The sequence below is a fragment of the Setaria italica genome, chromosome V (assembly GCF_000263155.2).
Source record: "Setaria italica strain Yugu1 chromosome V, Setaria_italica_v2.0, whole genome shotgun sequence".
Taxonomy (NCBI): Eukaryota; Viridiplantae; Streptophyta; class Magnoliopsida; order Poales; family Poaceae; genus Setaria; species Setaria italica.
Genome location: NC_028454.1, coordinates 27,890,668 through 27,909,222, shown reverse-complemented (window position 1 = coordinate 27,909,222; position 18,555 = coordinate 27,890,668). Strand labels below are relative to the sequence as shown.

The window sequence follows — 18,555 nt, the reverse complement described above, 5'->3', positions numbered from 1 at the left end:
GGATTATGAGTGCTACAAAAATCAGAGACAAAAGTGTGACACATGTAATATCCGATGATTGCTAACGAGGAAATGGATGAATTAAATGCACCAAATTTTCACTATGTATTTGCGTGTTCCATACTATTCTTAACTATTGTATTGTAGCGTCTTGAAATTTTGAACTTTTTTCCTGTGCTTTGCTATTTCTCTGTATATGATATACATGTGGTGGGTTTTGCCACTGAATTTGGCCCTAGTCTTGGCCAATTCCTGGGTGCGCCATTGGGTGTGTGTTAAGTGCAATTTACTCCATATTTTTTAAAAAAGAAACAATCGTCTTTGTTCATGTTGGATATCCAGTGAGTAACTTAGCACAAAATGATATAATTATATTTAATATTACGACACCTACTCCCTTCGTCCCACATTACTATTCGTTTTGGCTTTTCTAGTTATATGATTTTGCTATGCATCTAGACATATATGTCTAGATACATAGCAAAAGATATGTACCTAGAAAAACCAAAACAAATAGTAATTTGGAACGGAGGGGTACTAGGTACGTGCACAATAAAACATTACAAAATAATATCATAAGAAAATTAGCGGCCAAGCTCGGTTTGAAAGAGTGTGCCAAGAAAAACAAGAGACCCACTTCTAGTTACCTTATTAGAAATCGGCAATTATCCGATGAAAAAAACACATGTTGATTTTACTATAGCATAACACGTTTCATCACGAGCTAATTACGCTTTTACTCCTCCCTTCTGTCCACTGTCTTCAACAATATATAATGAGATGTTGAAATTCTGCATCCTACTTCTGATGAATTTTGCCGGTCGACAGAATTTATACTCTATCGATTGCTCGGTCTTTTGAACAAAGTAGTTAGTACAACATCTCGTTGCCTCCCAACTCTTCCCAGCCTCTCCCGTGGAAAAGCCTCCACTCGCACGCATTTCACTGGCTACAAGAACTACCCAGTAGCCACCATATAACAGCAGCATCTAGCATGTGATGTGACCATGCGAGCAGCCTCCACCATGACACGCTGAACATCCCATGGCGTCCTGCACACCGTCCCGGCTAGCTTGGTCAGTTCACCCGTCCAGGTTGGTGACGGGGCCCTTGAACCAGTGCCTTGCCCTGAGCACCCACGACGAGAGCACGAGGAAGAAGAGCCCGCCGACGGCGACGGGGGTGTAGTTGAGCGTGTCCTTGGTCACCGGGTACGTGACCGGCAGCGAGAAGAGCACGGTGATGGTGGCCACCCAGAGCACGGCGACCCAGCCGACGAGCACGCCGTAGCGGCCCAGGCTGAATGGCCCCGGCGAGAAGTGCTTGCGCGCCAGCGTCACCCGGAACAGGATCGGCAGCGCGTACGAGATGTACAGCCCGATCGTCGCGATCGACACCATCGCCTGGAACGCCACCAGGCTGCCCAGCGACTGCATATATGCATATGCGTTTCCATGAACGAATATTGATGGAGCATGTCAGCAGCTGTACATGAAGTGTCAACTGACAAAGTGAACAATCTGAAAGGAACTCACCGGCAACGCCATGCAGAGGGCGACGGAAACAGAGAGCCAGACGGCGTTGATGGGCACTTCTTGCTTGTTCACCTTGTGCCACACGGAGGAGAAGGGCATGGCGCCGTCTCTCGAGAACGCGTATGCCATTCTGGAGTTGCTCGTGACCGAGCTCATGCCGCAGAAGTAGATGGCGACGGCGACGATCCCCAGGCAGATGATCCCGCCGACGCCGTTCCCGTACCGGCTCTTGAAGGCGAGGTAGAACACCTCGGCGATGGCGTACCCTCCGGCGTCATTGTCAGGGCTCAGCAGGTAGGGTATGTCCTTCACCGCGAACGTGATGCCGAGGATGTATCCCCAGCCCACCACGATCGAGATGCCGATCGCGCTGATGATGCCGATCGGGCCGTTCTTGTCCGCGTTCTTGGTCTCCTCAGTCTGCATCACCAATCTTTGTCAACCCTGAAAGATGTGTGCAAGTGATGTTGCTTCAGGTTCTCATGTGCTGTGCTGACCATGTGCGCGGAGGCGTCGTATCCTGTGAGCGTGTACTGGCTCATGAGCAGCCCGAGGACGAAGATGTAGAAGTTGCTGCGGATGCCGGCGCCGTTGTCGGTGTTGAAGTGGGTGAAGACGAACTCGGCGCTGGCCCTCTCGGTGGCGACGGCGGGCACGGCGATCATGAGCACGAAGACTCCCAGCATGTTCCAGGCCGCAGCGAACTGGCCGAAGAAGGAGAGCACGGTGATGGGGAGGCTGTTGAGGACGGCGTGGCTGATCAGGATGGCGGCGTGGAAGGCGATCACCACGTACTTGGACGCCAGGTAGCCGCCGCCGTTCTTGCCGCCGGTGCCCAGCAGGATGATCACCTGGATCAGCTGCGCCAGGGAGTAGTCCACGCTCGTGGTCACCGCCCACTGCTCACGGAACACAACCAGGGAAGCTCAGCTCAGTTCAGAGTTTCAGGCAGAGGCTGATGATGATGAAATCGAAGAAAAACGACTGCTCACCTGTCCAACAATGTTGAACCTGAAAGTCAGACAGGCAAAAGAAAAAAACACATGTAAAGTTAGATGCTAAAAAGTTGTGCTGGAATCAAACACATCAACATCATGACGAGAACATGTTGGCTACACGGTTTTAAATTGAGATTGAACGTGACTGTGACTGACAACAGTCGCCTTTCTTTCTTGAGCTGCCCCATATCAAGTGCAGGAAACTCGTCGCTGTATTCATCGCAAAAAGTCCTCGTCTCAATTGCAGCCAGTGGTCCAGTACTGCCTGCCCTAGTAGAGGTAGCATACGGTCTCCAGCGACAACACGTAGATGGGAGTATTTAACCAAGCGAATGTGATGGAATCACTAACAACTCCCCAAATATAGTAGTACTCACTAATCCCATATACGTGGAGCTGCAGCAGCCGTTGAGTAATGTTAAAAGTTTCTGTATGATGTTCTGAAGGAAAAGAACTTTACCACACCCTCTTTTGCAGATAAAAGTTTATTCTGTCAGTGTTCTTCCATTTCCAGCTAGCAGTCAAAGCACGCGCATTGACCAATAGCCAGAGGCAGACGACGATCCCAAATCCAAATAAAACAAAGACTCTATGCAGTGCAAAGCACAGTAACAGTCTCTTCCGTTCCCATTTGGTACGGTGAAATCGATAAACTAATTTCTTTCTCCGTGACAAAACTAAACAGAATAAAAAACAGAGAGATGCCAAGTTGTCGCTCACGCCGATGCGGTGGCGCGGCAGAAGGAACGGTGGGGAAGCAAGAATATTGTAAGCGCGGCCCGTTCACATGATCCTCGCTAGTCGCCGGATCCCTCAATCATTCCGGCCAGTTTCCGACGGGACAAGAAACCCGGCGACCGTTCCAAGAACAGGGATGGAGAGATGGAACGCACGTACCATCCGGTGATCCAGGAGGCGAAGGGCGCCCAGCGCTTGCCGGAGAGGCGTGCGCTCCAGTAGTAGAGTCCGCCGGAGGTGGGGAAGGAGGAGCAGATCTCGGCCATGGAGAGGCCGACGGTCATGGTGAAGGCGCCGGCGACGAACCAGCCGAAGGTCATGGTGGCCGGCCCGCCGAAGGTGAGCCCCGTGTTGTAGAGCGTCGTGATCCCCGTCACCACCGAGATGATGGAGAAGGAGAAGGCGAAGTTGGACAGCACCCTGCGAGCATGGGCACGCACGCAGCGATCGCCGCCGCCGCCGTCATGGAGAAGAACGAGCGAGAGATGGAACGGAACAACCGAGTGGAGGACGCGAGAGGGAACGTACGAGAGGTCGCGCTTGAGCTCCTGCTTGTACCCGAGCTCCCGGAGGCGCGCGAGGCCGGTGTCGTCGCCGCCGACGTTGACGGCCTTCTCGGCGGCGGCGGCGCCGTCGGCCGGGGCCTTGTTCCACGTCATGGCGCGCGCCTGCACGTTCTAGCAATCACACACACCGTGTCACCGTCGCCGTGCAGTGTGCCGCGGCAGGCTCGCGCAGGGAGATGATGAGCGCGGGGGACGGGGAGAGCCGGGAGGAGGGGGTACTTGAAGAAGGAACGGGATGGGCGGGAGGATGGAGATGGAGTCCACTCACTCCAGGGCAGGGCAGGGAGGGGAAGAAAAGAAAGAGAGGCGCGGCGGGGTGCAGAGCAGAGCAGTCAACTGGAGAGTGCGTTGGGGCCCGGGAAAATGGGCGGCAGATGCGGCCTGCGGAATGGGTTGGTTACTCATCCATGGGGAGCGACACAGATTCTGCCCAAGTGGACGATGGATCTGCCACAGTAGAAAACGAGATTCCCTGCGACCCTGCCCAAGTGCCATAGAAAAAAAAATCGAACCGGTTCACGGTTGAACCGGAAAAACCGTGAACGGTGACCAGACGGTTCAGTTATTGGTCATGCAATTGGACCGGTGTGAACCGTTGCGAACCCGGTCGTGTCGAACCGGTGAACCGTTTTTTTTTTGAATAAGTGAACGGTTTGACTTTTGTACATTAGTTTTGGAACTTTGGACAATGGACTATTATGTTATTTTTACGTAATCACATCTATTATGTCATATGTGATATGTTGCATATTACTCATATAAATCATGAGAAATAAGTATTATATTAATAAACAATGAACCACTGGTTTGACCAGTGAACCAGCAGCGTGACCGGTTCGATCTCCGATCCGGCTTTTCGTTCTATGCCAAGTGCCCCATGAAGCTGTTTCACGAATAAGATATTTCGAGTCCAAATTAAAAAGTAGAGTGATAGATGTCTACATGCCATTTGGTGAGTGTCCATTCCTACTCCCTCCGTTTTAAATTGCAGGTCGTTTTGATATTTTTAGATGTATAGTTTTTTATGTGGAAATACAATCTAGATACATAATAATAATATCTATAAACTTAGAAAAGTCAAAATAATCTAAATTTAGAACGGATAGAGTTTTTATGAGCTTTTTCCTTAAGACCACAATGCTTAACTGACTTGATATGCAGTAAAACATCATGCATGCATGGCCGATATCCTTAAGTACAATATGGAAATACGTATGTGTAGCAGGTGGCACACAAGCGACATGTCGAAGCGATACGGCGTGCCATGTGGCTTGCAAGAAAGACAGATGGCCTTGTCATGCTACGAGTCAGGGTGTATGGATATCCTCGAGTACGATACGCTTTGCTGTTATACGCACAAATTAACACCGAAATATATGGCTGTCCTTTTAGCTTTTTCACGCACATGACGCATATGAGATGACACATTTATTCAGTTCGGTACATTTTCGAACAAGGTCTAGAACATTAATTCCCTGGGTGTCATTTTTCGAGTGTTGGTTAGCAGTTTTTGTTCTCTGGCACGTTTTTCATTTAGATTTTTTTTCCCTAACCAAATAAGAGCTTCCTAATGCAATTTGAACACTTTTTCATAAAAAAAAATCTAAAAAAAGTTCACTCTAGTCCTCTAAAGTACTGATAACCCTAACTTTGAAACTGCTTATTTAACCCCCTAACTTTCTAAACCAGTGCACTTTACATATTTTTCTCTAAATAACAGAAATGGGTTTGCTGGATTCACCCACCGGCAAGCAACACCAGAGAACCCACTAGGGTGCATCTTGAAGGCGCGCAAAGCAGAAAGATGGAGAGATGGGCATGGTAGCGGTGCCATGCACTAGGGATTGGCAAAATATGAAGTTTAGCCTGCTAAACTCATAGCAGCACAGGCACATGGAGATCTTGGAGAATTGGGCGAAGCTCACCAAGGCATCACTAAGGTGGGGTAGTCACCGCGGTGGAAGAAGGAGAGATGGCTCTAACGGGTGGTGGTGGTGATGGCGTGCTGTGAACTCAGCACGTTATAAGAACACAACACGCCATGTGAGAGTAAACCATCACATCAGCATCGAAATCATTAACACGACACTTTTGGTTTAGCGAGCAAAAGGTGTAAAGTGCACCCGTTTCAATTAGAAATAAAATAGAAGGCTTGAAAAACAGTCTTAAAGTCTAGGGGTTACTCAAATTCAGCCATAGTTTAAGGATATTTAAGTGGAGGAGTAAACTGAACTTTTTCAAAAAAAAAATCAATATCTATAGCAAATGAATTACACGCGGCGCACGCTCGCAGAAGACATTGGACGATCGATGATCTCTAGGCTCGTCAGGATCCATGCCTGTATAATAAACAAAATGAAGAAGCACATTGATCGCCATATTCCTGCTACCTGCGCTTGTTTCTCTTTACAGGTGGAGTCAAAATCGTGCGCACCGGTTCTTCCATGTGCTGATTGGTGTGCGTGCGAGACGATATGGATTCTTTATATGAGCTTTTACATGGTTCGGGATTCGGTTTCAGCCCGCGCGCTTCACATGCGCATCCGGCATCCCTAGCCTCTTTGATTGGGATACGGCGATCGAGCTATCACTCCTACAGCGACGTGATCTTTGCTACTTGAGCTGCTGCCGACTGCTGACGCCGACGTTCCCCCGTTTTTCCTCGATGAGACTTTGCCAAAAATCTGATAGCGTCTCAGGAAAAATCTCATCTCCCCGTGCATATATAATTAGTGGATGCTTAGCCGTTCCCGTGCCGTGCTATCGAATTGCCAAGCTATGACTTCCTGTCCTATCTATTCTTTTGAAAAGCTTGACTAGCCTATCTATTTTTTTGCAAGCAATCGTATACGCTACGTATCTTCCAAATATGTTTGCACACATGGCATCCTTAGGAGTTGTAAGCAAGTAGAGAATTGGTAGCAGAGTTACCAGCCGGTGAGCCAGGCGGCGAAGGGCCCCCACCGCCGGCGGGCGCAGAGCTTGGCGCTCCAGAAGTAGAGGCCGCCGGAGGTGGGGTAGGCGGAGCAGATCTCGGCCATGGCGAGCCCCACGGCGAGGGTGAAGGCGCCGGCGATGGGCCACCCGTACACCATGGTCGCCGGCCCGCCGAACTGGAGGCCCGTCCCGAACAGCGTCGTCACGCCCGTCACCACCGACACGATCGAGAACGTCACCGCGAAGTTGGACACCACCCTGCGACAGCGCAAGCGCGAAAAAAACAAAAGGGAAAGGTTAGTTTGGGCCAAAATGCTTTCGGTTTTTATTTTAGGCCCAGTGCTAAATTGGGCCTGCTTCTTTGAGCTTCAGGGTTCTGGGTCTTTTTTGTGTTTCGTACTAAACATTGCTTATAAGCAATAAGCAATAAGAAATAAGAAAGGAAGTGCTTTCTGAATTCTGAAAAAAGAAAAGAAACGAAGGAAACAAAAGGAAGACTTAATTACTCTACAAGCTACAAGTACAAATACACGCGGGGCTGCATGACAAGCACTGCTACCAAAACAATCTCTGATCTGTTTTTCTGAGCAGTAACCTGATGTATGCTGCTGCTGTTGATGCTGAGGGATCGACCTCGGGCAACCACATTTTGCTGTTAAATGTGAGGTGCGGCGATCGAACACGTAGGGGTAAGGTCTGCTCCCTCCTTCCCTAAATAACTGCCATTTTCACTTTTAAGGAACAACTTTAACTAAATATATATAAAATATTAATACTTGTGATACAAAATTAATATCATTAAATAGATATTTGAATCTAATTTTTTAATAAATTTATTTGAAGATACAAATGGTGCACGTATTTTCTACAAATCCAGTTAAACTTGCGGCGCGGAAAAAAAACGACAGTCATTCAGGGACGGAGGGAGGACGACGACTACTATTACTATTGTTTTTATTGTTATTTTGTTGTTGTTGTTGTTATTATTATTATTATTATTATTATTATTATTATTATTATTATTATTTCCCTTGGTTTGCATCGCTCAAACACGTGGTTTGCATCGGACAAACCAGAAGGTTCACTAAACCCACAAGCAAGAGATTTCCCCGTCAACAAAAAGAAGAACGCAACTACACACTAGTAGTAGCAAGCAAGCTCACCGGCCGCGTCAAAAATCACACAAAGATCCGGCAAAGAACTACTTGGGCTAAACAATTTCTTCTGGGATATAGAGTACTAGTAAAAAAAAAAGAAACAAACAAGAAGAGAGAATTGGGTTGAAAGATGGATCGATCTGTAGCCGGCCCGAACAAGAGGCGAGAGCAGAGGAGGCAGAAGAGACTCACGAGAGGCCGCGCCTGAGCTGCGGCTTGTAGCCGAGCAGCCTCAGCTTGACGTCGTCGCCTTCGCCGGCGGCGCCGCGGATCGCCGCCGCCCCGTCGTCGCCGGCGAGCGGGCTGTAACCGTGCTGGGCTTCTTCCATCCTCTCCGCTCCGCTTGCTGCTTCCTGAGCTGGGAACTGAGACTGGGCGTGGCAGACAGCGAGATATTTGTCCCTGTGGTCCGCAGCTGCAACTGCGAAGGCCCGAGCCCCACTCTAATTTGTATAGCACTCTCTTCCTGAGAGGCAGGACTTGGACTTGGATCATTCGAGTAGTAGCAAGCAAGACGATGCGGGGACGGGTGAGATTCCCCGGCTCCTGTCGCTGCACGTGGGCCCCGATACGAATCCCGTGCCATTATCGTGTCGCACTCGCACCTAACGGTCCACCACCCCCACTCGCTCCCCAGAAATAATGCAAGATCTGGCCGATTCCTGCGCTCCACAAGCACGTGACAAAAAAGTTTCTGCGGAATCTCAAGAGAAACCTTACTTTCCGGCGCAGCTGCGAAGGAAAGCACAAGCACCGTCCCGTTTGGTGGTTGTTGTTCAGCATTCCTGCTACAGTATACAGAATGGACCAGTTGATGTCATTCCATCCCCCCACGAGCCAATTCCTTGCTGCTCCAGCTTCCATAATCAGCCCATGTGGCTGCCACAGAGACGACGACGACGAACGTAGTGTCAGCTTTTTTTCCTTTTTTTTATAAGGAACATAGTGTCAGCTTAGCCTGGCAAATCTGCATCTCCTGCTACGAATATCCTGCCTGGATGATATGCAGTTTGTTTATCGACAATTGTCAATAGTTCATAACGAAACTTCATGCACGAGCTAGGTGAGACCCGGACAGTCCCTCTGTACAGCAGATGAGAATAATCGCACTAAAAGAAATCAAAGAAATACGTAGAGATCTTCAGCACTCTGCTACTTCGGCATCAAATCGCAGAGCAGAAGACTGCACTGCAAAGTCACAAGTGAACCAAACACCAGCCAACGAATGGCACATCTGACCTGTGGCACGTGACAAGCTCTAGCCACCATCCAAACAGGCCATCACCTTGCTAAAATAAAGTAATCAGGATATGATTGAATAAAGTATTTTCTAGGAAGGAATCCCAATCGGATCCGTATACAGCAACTTGTCTTTTCGATAGTTTTGCCCAGGTACTTTGCCCTTTAAAAACTGCTAGCTCAAGCTATACATCAACAGAAATCAAGATACCATCGAATTTCTATAGTGCAACATGCCATAGCAGAACACCCACATCGGAAAAAGAGGTGCGATACCCATTCCTGGTTGTCGTCGGGGAAATGTTCAATTCACCGAATTCAATGGTCGATAGGTCAGTGCACATTTGGTATGGCAGTGCTAAGCTATTGGCATGGACTGTACCCCATATACATGAGTACATGACAAGTATTCCTTGGACTAGGCAGGACACCAGTAGAGTCTAATGGTTTAACTCCAAACAACAAATGCCTCCATGTTAACTCCCTAGTTTGTTTCAGAGTACTTGAAACCATGCTTCTTGAAATATTCTCGAAATCCATACACGCTCTGATCATAGTTGAACTGCATGAGACAATCAATCATCAGCTCACCAAAAAAATATTTGAATTCAATTATTAAACTGACAGGTACCAGCTCAAGAATTACTTACAGGTAGCACTTTTACAGAATACTTAGTGATGTTAGGATCCACGCTCTTTCCGTGGCCTGCAGCCTGGTAAAGTACAGAAAAAGTCATTACCAAGACAAAAGAAAGGAAAACATATGCCACCCAAATTATGGTTGCAAAAGAAAACTATCAGCAGCTCCCCAACCAATTAATACACAATGCCTGAGAATGAAACAACAGTTTACTGTTGTACACAGCTGATCAAGTAATTGTTAAGGCTTCTAAATGACACGCAGCTCTCCTGTGTTGTTCGAGAAAAAAATTGCTAAGGCTTCTGATACCATTTAGAATCAACAGACTAACAGTAAATGCAGAAAGCATAAGGATTGTTTCTCAAAATGAAAACAGTATGCCCCTGAATTATGTTCTGAAGTTCCAAACTTCACAAAGTGGTTTGTCATAGAGGGCATATATCTACTGGAACTTGGTTTATATTTACAATATCAGACAATTTTTTCTTGAACTTTTTATCAAACAAGAGCATGAGAATTATGGTTCAAAAGAAAACTATCAGCAGCTCTACAACAAATTAAATACACAATACCTGAGAATGAACAACAGTTTAGTGTTGTACACAGCTGATCAAGTATACCATTTAAAATAAATAAACTAACAGTAACTGTAGGAAGCATAGGAATTGTTTCTCAAAATGAAAACAGTGTACCCGTGAATTAGGTTCTGAAATTCCAAACTTCATGAAGTAGTTTGAATCATAGAGGGCATCTATCTAGTGGAACTTGGTTTATATTAACAATATCGGAAATTTTTTTCTTGAATTTGTTATCTAACAAGAGCAGAAGACCTCCAGCTCGTTGAACTTTAACAAATAGTTTCTTTCTCTGGGATCATCCTAGGAATATATTAAATTATTAATTATAGTTTCAGCTTATCATCATCTAGCCACGAATACTAATGAAATTATAAAGAACATAACAAGACCACTGACAAAAAATGCTCATAAAAGAATGATAGTAACTTAACAGGCACTAAGGTAACAATCAAATTGCTTTTTGATCAACTATTGGACAGAAACAAATAAAAGAAGTGTGAAATGATAACCAGAGCAGGAATTGAAATTGCAATGAAGAACCAAAACGAAGAAACTGAAACATTTGAACCTATGTACATGAAGTAAATAATTATAACCTGTTCTGGGTTGTAAAATACTTCAACAAATGGATATTCATTCTTTTGCCTTGTAAGGCAGAACCCTGGATACTTTGGGCACTCGACCTGACAGCAGAGAAGAAGAATGTTCAATGCCTACTTTGGAGACAAGCGCAATTTGTAATGTGACCAAAAGTGTCCAATGCATATATGGAGGAAACCAAAAGTTGATATAGACTGGTTTGATAAGCAAAGCAGCCTTATGAAAAATATAATTACTCACACATTTCTAGCTTAATCGAGCATATTTTTGTGAATCATAATACTGAAGTACCAAAAAGAATTAAGCTATCTGCACACGCAAGCTTTCCATTGAGCTGCTTGTCTAAAGAGAAATATGCAAACATAGGCAGTGTTGAACTTCCACAAGCGAAGCTGAATAGAACAATTGAAATCATTGATAAATGAGATAAGATCAGATTAAGTTACTCAGTAAAATTTGAATGAGACAATCACAACAGTGTACGATTTTATCATCAGATAAATAATGGTTTTAATTCATCAACAAAAAAATTGAAGTTTATGCATAATAAGCTAAAACATTTACAAGGTTAATTTAGGCACTAAGTAGTTATTGAAGTGCCATAAGTTCACAGCCTTGTCCAGATAGTTCAGAAATTATAAGTGATCTGACAAGACTGTAAATGGAAATTTTCGTGCAAATATAAATCAAGAGTAGCTTACTCTGACAAACTTGATATGCGGATAAAATGTGGCAGCAGCCTCTTCCAGTACTTTATCAAGATGCTGTGTATAAGTACACCTAAAAAGGTAATATTCAGGATTGAAGTGAGTGGAAACTGTATATATGATGATTTGACATTCTAGTTGGTGTTTCTGAACAAAATACAGCAGAGTTAGTATACTTAATAGTAAAGGCAACAACGACAGGCCTTCCTTCATGCAATAGCTGCACAAACTGACGCTCAGATGTGAATGGTATAATTCTTGATGGCCCTAGGTCCTTGGGATATCCAGTGTAGAACCTGTAATTTTCAGGATTAGGATAACATTAAGACATAGCATGACATGATAAAAGAAAACTATACTAGTGCGAGCACGTTCACATTATAGCAGAGAACATTAACTAGAAGTTTGACTATTGGTAATGTATTCTACTACAATCCATTAATGGTCTGTTATACCTAATTAATTGTCATAACGACAGTATGGTAAATCTATAAACCAGTGTGCTGCATGTTCTGCTCAAAAATACAAACGAATAATGGACTGGAACACATAACGGCAGTGCATGGTGCTCTTACTTGCATGTCGACCGAAGTTGGGAAACCATCCTATCAAGAAAAGACTCACTCATTGTCTCTGAGGCAAATGCAGTTCAGATGCAACTTTGTCCTATGGTAATGAACGAATTACATCAATAGTTAACAAAAACAACGAACTGACAGAATCTTGCATGACTATGTAATCATGTTGAAGAATCCCTAGATAATAACAACAAACTGCAGAGAACAGGAACAGGAAGATTATTACTAGTTCACAGCAAGCATACAGGAAGAATAGTAGTTCACAGAAATATTAGGTAACAGAACTTACAAAAGAAATCCAACTAGTCAATGCAAGTGAATCAGAAGTACCTACATTTTTCTATGATTGTATTGATGACTGCAGCAAGTATTAATTCAGCACTGTTTACTTATAATTAGCAATGCCCAAAAACAACATTCAGATCCAAGGTTGATAGATTTTTCAATGATACAGTAGTAACGAACAGCACAAAATAATCTGAAACTGCCACTTCATGGTATATCCAAGGTTTCTAACAAAATGAGCCTAAATAAATTCAGCTCAAGGAAATTTGCTCTTGAAATTCATGAACAGTTGGTGGTTCCTGAAATAAGAAGTCACTAACATATAAGCAGCCTTCTTGATACAATTGACCAAGGGTACCGGTAAACAGGGAAGATGAAATACTTGAAAGAACCAAATAGTAACACTAAGATCATTTGCTTCAGTTTACTTGTCTACGACATCAGAGAAAAGCCAAAAACAAAGATGCCATATGAGTACAATCGTGCCAATCATATCAATACAAACTATGCATTTGATATCTGAACTACCTCCAAGGCTTTCAACATCTCCTACTAGGTAGTAGGTACCTCTATTGAAGCTGTGTGCAGATATCTAGGATAACCCACTTAGGATAACTGAAAACGGAACAAGAGCGAAGCATGCAGCTACATTTCTACAACGTACAACCCATGCAAGAAGCTTAAATTAAGGCTGAGGCATCCTAAGCAACGAGTTAAAACCATCAGTTCATGAAGAAAATAACACATAGCCCCCAAGCGCATTAGCTAAACCAGAGAAAAAGGCCATACATCAGGTGAGGACTCCAATCATACAGCCAAACATCTAACCACCCAATCTATGCTGCAAACACACGATTATCAAAGAAAACAATTTCAGTCCACAATAAATTTTCACTCCACTACTGGGATTTAATAGACAAGAAACCCCAATCTCAGCGGCATAGACATGAAACAGCGGATGTTTGAACTCAGGGAAACCCAAAGGGCTCCAAGGAGCTCAAGAACCCGCAGGGCAAGGCCACCGTACACAGAAATGATTCCAGCTTTTGGACAGAACGGGGCCGGGAATAAGCTCACCTGAGAGGATCCTTGAAACCGCGGTTCTTGTCGGCCTGGTCTCCTCTTCCCACCCCCCCACGGAAAGATTTATACGACGAACACCACGAGGTGGGTTAGAGCAAAAAGATTGGCCAAAAAAATCAAGATGCTCGTTCACCTAAATCCGCTCCCCCACTAGCGCAAGGCAGGAGACCGGATCTAAATACACGCAGGCCCCTAGAGCCGACCGCCCCCTCGGAAACGGAACGCACTAGCGGGAGCTGCAGCTCGCGAACCAACAAATGCGACGGTGGATTCGGGGCTTGTGCACCAGGCGGATTGGGGGATTGGAATGGCGGGGGGTAGGTGCCAGGTCGGGGATGGGGTGGAGAGGGATTTATGACGCGATGTGGACGGAGACCGGCAGCTTCGGAGTCACAGCTCGCAACAAGGCGAGGGTTGTGGCTGCGGCGAGGGTTGTGGCCGCCGGAGGGAGGGAGGGATGGCGGCGGCGGCGGCGGGACCGCCGGAGGGATGGAGTCGTGGCTGTTGGAGAGCTCCTTCGCTTGCGGCCTGGCGCAGTGGCGACTCTCACGAGAGTACGAGACGGCCTGCTAAGGAACGCCTAACGGGTTGTAACCCACGGGCTGAAAGGGCCTTTGGACCCAAAACAATACAGCACACTCCAAATATCCTCCAAACTGGTTGTCGTAAAATCCAAGTCGAACCAAACCATCTGATGGGCCAGTTAAATAAAAACCTACCCATTACAACCAATAAAACCAATCCGATTATCAGGGCTAGCCGGACCACATGGCATGATGTCACTGGAGCGAGCTCCCCGCCCGGACGCTTGTGCACCGAGCGGCCGCCTTCCGTGGCTGCTGCAGCGGCGACCGCCTCACCTCCGACGTGCTCCGCCGCAGCAGGAGGGCCTCCGCCACGCAGATGTTGAGCATCACGCCCCTCCCACCACCGTCGCGGCACCTCGACCCCGCCGGCGACGCCTCTCGGAGCAGCTTCGTCGGCGGCGACGACGACGGCACCACCTCCGGCTCCGCTCCCGCCGGCGACGCGACCGCTCTCAAGATCTTTAGCGGCCGCGACAGCAGGGAGTTGACGTACGCGTCGACGATCCGGTGCAGCAGCCGCAGCGGCGACGGCCACCGCGCGTCGGCGCGGCGGCTCCGGAACCGGCCGAACCTCCACGCCGACGACGTCGAGGCGAGGACCGCACGGCGACCGAGCCTGACCCCTCGCCCGGCCGGCCGCCCCGACGCCGGAAGCCGCTGGTAGCAGCTCCGGCGGCGGCTCATCCAGCAGGACCGGACGCCCCTGCACACCCGGGAACCGATCGACCCCTCCATGTTTGTTTGCAACGAAATTCTCTGACCACGAAACTGATGAGCAACAACAACTCCAAAAGAAGTTTCTCTCCGTGGGGCGTGGGGATTAAAGTTTGTTTGCTTTTAACAAGATGATGGCATATGGCTCGTCTCGACGGCCAGTTCCTGGGGCATTTTTGTAGTGTGTGGGTGTGTGTGACGTGTGGTGTGTGGCGCATTTGACCGTCTAGAATAATGACGTTGAACTCGTAGACGGAATTCTGTGTGTCGAGTGCACTAGCCAGCCTAGCTGCTCCTCGGTCCAGTCGTGAAGTGTGCAGGGCTTGACCTGACCCGGTTGCCGTTTGCCTGCCGGGGCAGGTTGGTAAGAGGGTAAGACCAAGGCTGAGGCCAGGCCACTAAACCCTGATGAGTCTGATGACACACTGACACCGTACCATCGTTGAGTTGACTTGATAGCAAGGAGACAGAACGAGATGGCCGGCTTTTTCAATCACGCACAACGGCAGGGTTGTTAATTTCACCGTGGCCACATTACAATGCCCTGGTCCTGTTTGGAACCGCCGCCGGAGAAGATAACCTGTATAAATATTGAAATAGCGCTTATTTAAGAAGCAGCTTCCGCGTTTCAGTACAAATGAAGGTGGTGGGAAGAAGGACGTCAAAAACAACTGAAAAAAATACGTTGTTAGACTTCTAGTTTCAACTTATTTTGGTCATAAGCTGAATTTAAATTGTTCCAAACAAGGTCTCCACAAGAGAAGCGGTGCGCGTCCGCTTGGGGCAGCTGATGAAGTGTGTGACGGTGAGATAGATAGACTTGGTCGCTGTGTCGCTGGTCAGTTCAGGTACCCTACCCGGCTACCCCTAAAACTGCCGTGTTAGCCCCAACACGACCCTTAATTGTATGGTCCTGGCGCTGAAACTCCACCCAAGTTTGGAGCTGAAACTTGACACCCTGATCCACTTCCAACTCATGCATCTTGCTTGTCTCATACTCCTTTCTTTTACACAACGAGCAGAGCAAGAGACGTCTTCCTTTCTTTGTTCAGCATGAGTCGACTCTCAAATATGAATCAAATCACCACCCTCACCGATCATTTGAGAAGCCCTAAGTATACAGGTATACAGACCATGCATGGCATCTATGCTCGACAAAAGTCAAGTCTTAGCTATATGATTTTTGAAAGTCGAATTAAAATATTCAAAAGATACTGATATTCAAAGTTTACACACGTTATAAACTGCACACAAAGCCATCACTAAACCCAGTAGGCACTGACTGGCTTTGCCCAACTGCCACGCTCTAGCGGCGGCGAAGCAAGGGACATGGCCGCATGGGTTCGTATAATAACCGTACCGCACGACATGCGCGACTAGTGGTATATCAAGCAGCGAGCACGAGCAGAGACAGCGCCGCGACGGCGACGAGCAAGCGGGAGCGCCCGTGGCCGCCGTGACGCCGGGCCGCGCCGGACTTGGACGCCTTGCCCTCCCGCGGGTACATCTCCCCCGCCGGCGGCCCGTACGTCGCGGGGTAGCCTCCCTGCCACGGGTACCCGTACGGCATCGGCGGGTAGTAGTAGTACCCACCGGGCGCCGGCTCGTGCTCCGTCGGCGGGTAGTACGCCGGGAGCGCCGGTGGCGGGGGTGACGGCGATGGCGGCGGCGGCGAGGGGACCGGCTCCGGCGGCGGGTGGTGGTGGGACGGCACCTCCGGCGGGAGCGGGTGCGGGTCCAGGTCGCAGACGCACATGAAGCACTTGCAGTCCTCGTCCATCGGGATGCCTAGCGCCGCCGGGGAGTACACCGACACGGCGGCCATGGCGACCAGGACCGTGATGGTCTGGAGCGGCAGCATCGGACGGTTTCGGCCGCCTCCGCCTTGCATTCTCGTAGTTCTTGTTCTCGGTGGTTCAGTGATCACTGCGCGGTGAAATCCATGGCCGTATATAGCTGGGAAGCCGGATTGCTGGTGCATCTGCATCGCCTAGTTTTTTGTGTTGCTGGTGGAACGACCGCTCGTTTCTGGGGGTTGCCGGTGGTTGCGTGCTGTGCTGATCGCAACCCAACCAAATAAACACGGAATATACTTCACTTTGAGATGGTGGATGGTGCTTAGTTTAATCATTTCAGTTGACTCACCTTTCTCAGTTTCTCTAGCTCGATGGGTTACTGACCAAATGCAGAGACAGAGCTACTTCGAATTTCTATTAAAAGCAAAGCATAAAGTCGCTGGTAGCGAAGATGAGTTCAAAAATAGTAATAGCATGCTAGTGATTGGCACTAGTAGTTTAGAAAACAAATATCAAAAATACATTTTCAGTACAAAAATAGAATCATATTAAGATTATTTTCAAGAAAAATAGAATCATATTAAAACTGGTAGTAGGAATATCATCCAAGTGTAGCATACCAATCATTGGTCCAGAGTTCCAATACACGCACATCTTCATCACGCCTTTCAAATGTAAAAATTGCCTCATCAAGCAAACCCACAAGCTATACAAAGGCAGCAAAACTTCCTGATCTTTCGCCATATGTCCAGCGTTGATGCTTGGATCGAGGCAATGCCTACCTCGACAGACGAGTGGCGCGAGATTCTACCCCTTCAATCCCAAAATTGAAGAATAAGTGTTTAACGCCTTTAATAACGTTCCTATAATATAACGCATTGGCATCAGTACATTATTTGGATTGATACTAACTAGTATAATATGGGCAGCCTCTTTTTTATTCGAGGCTGAGTTCATTAGTAAAGCCTTTCGTTGCCAACTGGAAGGATGGCGCGCCGCGGTGGGCATCTGGGGTTACAAATGGAACATTTGCTCATGCACTGCTGCCTCGTTGCGAAACATAGTTCTTCCTGCTTTTGGTTCACACAGCTATAGCATTTGGCCCCACCACAATCCCTCAAGATACACAACACTAGTACGATCCTGTTATCATCTAGTGTTCTCGAGTCAACCGACCACAGTCCCTCGGGTAGCTGAAGATGACTTGCTGCAATAACCCTTTTTTTTTTACGTATCTGGTTCAAACCATCTACTCCGTGCAATCTTGAAAACTCTGAATCAAGATCACAAAATGCTAATCCAATAGATAGGGTTAGAGATGGAGTTATTTTGCAATTTAGCGCCCGCCGGCCAGCAGAATTTTTGCGAACCCCCCTGCCCCTTGAATCGCCGCCGCCCGTGGCCCTCCGCCGGCCTGGTGAGGGCGCCGCCGCCCCTTCATATTCTATGACAACTAAGATGTATATGGTTGTAGACTTGTAGAGTAGGATAAAATTGACCTCAAACTCTGGGCTTGTGTTTTATGGCTTTGTAGACTGCGAGTTAGATATATACACAAGAGAAAAAAACATATCGGTAGTTCTTATTAACACGTGCAATATAATTTAGATTTCTTTAGATGTAAATATGGTGATACACATATGTAGAAATATCTTAGAGAATCTCTCTTCCTTAATTTCCATAAATTTTCAAATCATGTGAGATCCCATAATAAAATTTGCAATACAATTGTGGTTGTTTTGATATGATCGGCCCAGTGTTGTGGGGACACTTTATCCCTATGTGGGCCTTTAGGTACAGCTCAAGATTGAGGCCCT

General features: G+C 47.1%; 3 protein-coding genes and 1 long non-coding RNA gene across 6 annotated transcripts; 1 reads left to right on the top strand and 3 right to left on the bottom strand.

Moving 5' to 3' along the window:
- Nucleotides 1-613: 613 nt before the first annotated feature.
- Nucleotides 614-8,384, bottom strand: LOC101779364 (amino-acid permease BAT1 homolog). 2 transcript variants are annotated; one of them, XM_004969056.3, is made up of 6 exons: nucleotides 8,124-8,384; nucleotides 6,769-7,032; nucleotides 2,528-2,546; nucleotides 2,033-2,434; nucleotides 1,536-1,955; nucleotides 614-1,430 (listed from the first exon to the last, which is right to left on the bottom strand). In XM_004969056.3, the coding sequence occupies exons 1-6, from the start codon at nucleotides 8,258-8,260 to the stop codon at nucleotides 1,083-1,085; spliced, it is 1,590 nt and encodes a 529-aa protein (XP_004969113.1). In that variant the 5' UTR covers nucleotides 8,261-8,384; the 3' UTR covers nucleotides 614-1,082. The 2 variants fall into 2 exon arrangements, with proteins under 2 accessions (XP_004969113.1, XP_004969114.1); XM_004969057.4 differs by lacking the exons at nucleotides 6,769-7,032; nucleotides 8,124-8,384 and adding exons at nucleotides 3,431-3,691; nucleotides 3,800-6,729.
- LOC111257387 lies at nucleotides 6,934-7,699 on the top strand. Its single transcript, XR_002677795.1, has 3 exons — nucleotides 6,934-7,070; nucleotides 7,366-7,463; nucleotides 7,618-7,699. It is a non-coding gene; the product is annotated as an uncharacterized LOC111257387 (long non-coding RNA).
- An 837-nt stretch (nucleotides 8,385-9,221) lies between the features above and the next one.
- LOC101778956 lies at nucleotides 9,222-14,208 on the bottom strand. 2 transcript variants are annotated; one of them, XM_022827083.1, is made up of 8 exons: nucleotides 13,636-14,208; nucleotides 13,348-13,399; nucleotides 12,271-12,361; nucleotides 11,872-11,991; nucleotides 11,690-11,768; nucleotides 10,985-11,071; nucleotides 9,821-9,883; nucleotides 9,222-9,732 (listed from the first exon to the last, which is right to left on the bottom strand). In XM_022827083.1, exons 3-8 carry the CDS (start codon nucleotides 12,321-12,323, stop codon nucleotides 9,655-9,657), a joined length of 480 nt encoding a protein of 159 aa, XP_022682818.1. In that variant the 5' UTR covers nucleotides 12,324-12,361; nucleotides 13,348-13,399; nucleotides 13,636-14,208; the 3' UTR covers nucleotides 9,222-9,654. The 2 variants fall into 2 exon arrangements, with proteins under 2 accessions (XP_022682818.1, XP_004969111.1); XM_004969054.3 differs by lacking the exon at nucleotides 13,348-13,399 and having other exon boundaries at nucleotides 13,636-14,207.
- A 1,911-nt stretch (nucleotides 14,209-16,119) lies between these two features.
- LOC101778545 (leucine-rich repeat extensin-like protein 1) lies at nucleotides 16,120-16,848 on the bottom strand. The gene has a single exon (XM_004969053.2). It carries the CDS (start codon nucleotides 16,831-16,833, stop codon nucleotides 16,330-16,332), a length of 504 nt encoding a protein of 167 aa, XP_004969110.1. The 5' UTR covers nucleotides 16,834-16,848; the 3' UTR covers nucleotides 16,120-16,329.
- Nucleotides 16,849-18,555: the final 1,707 nt, after the last annotated feature.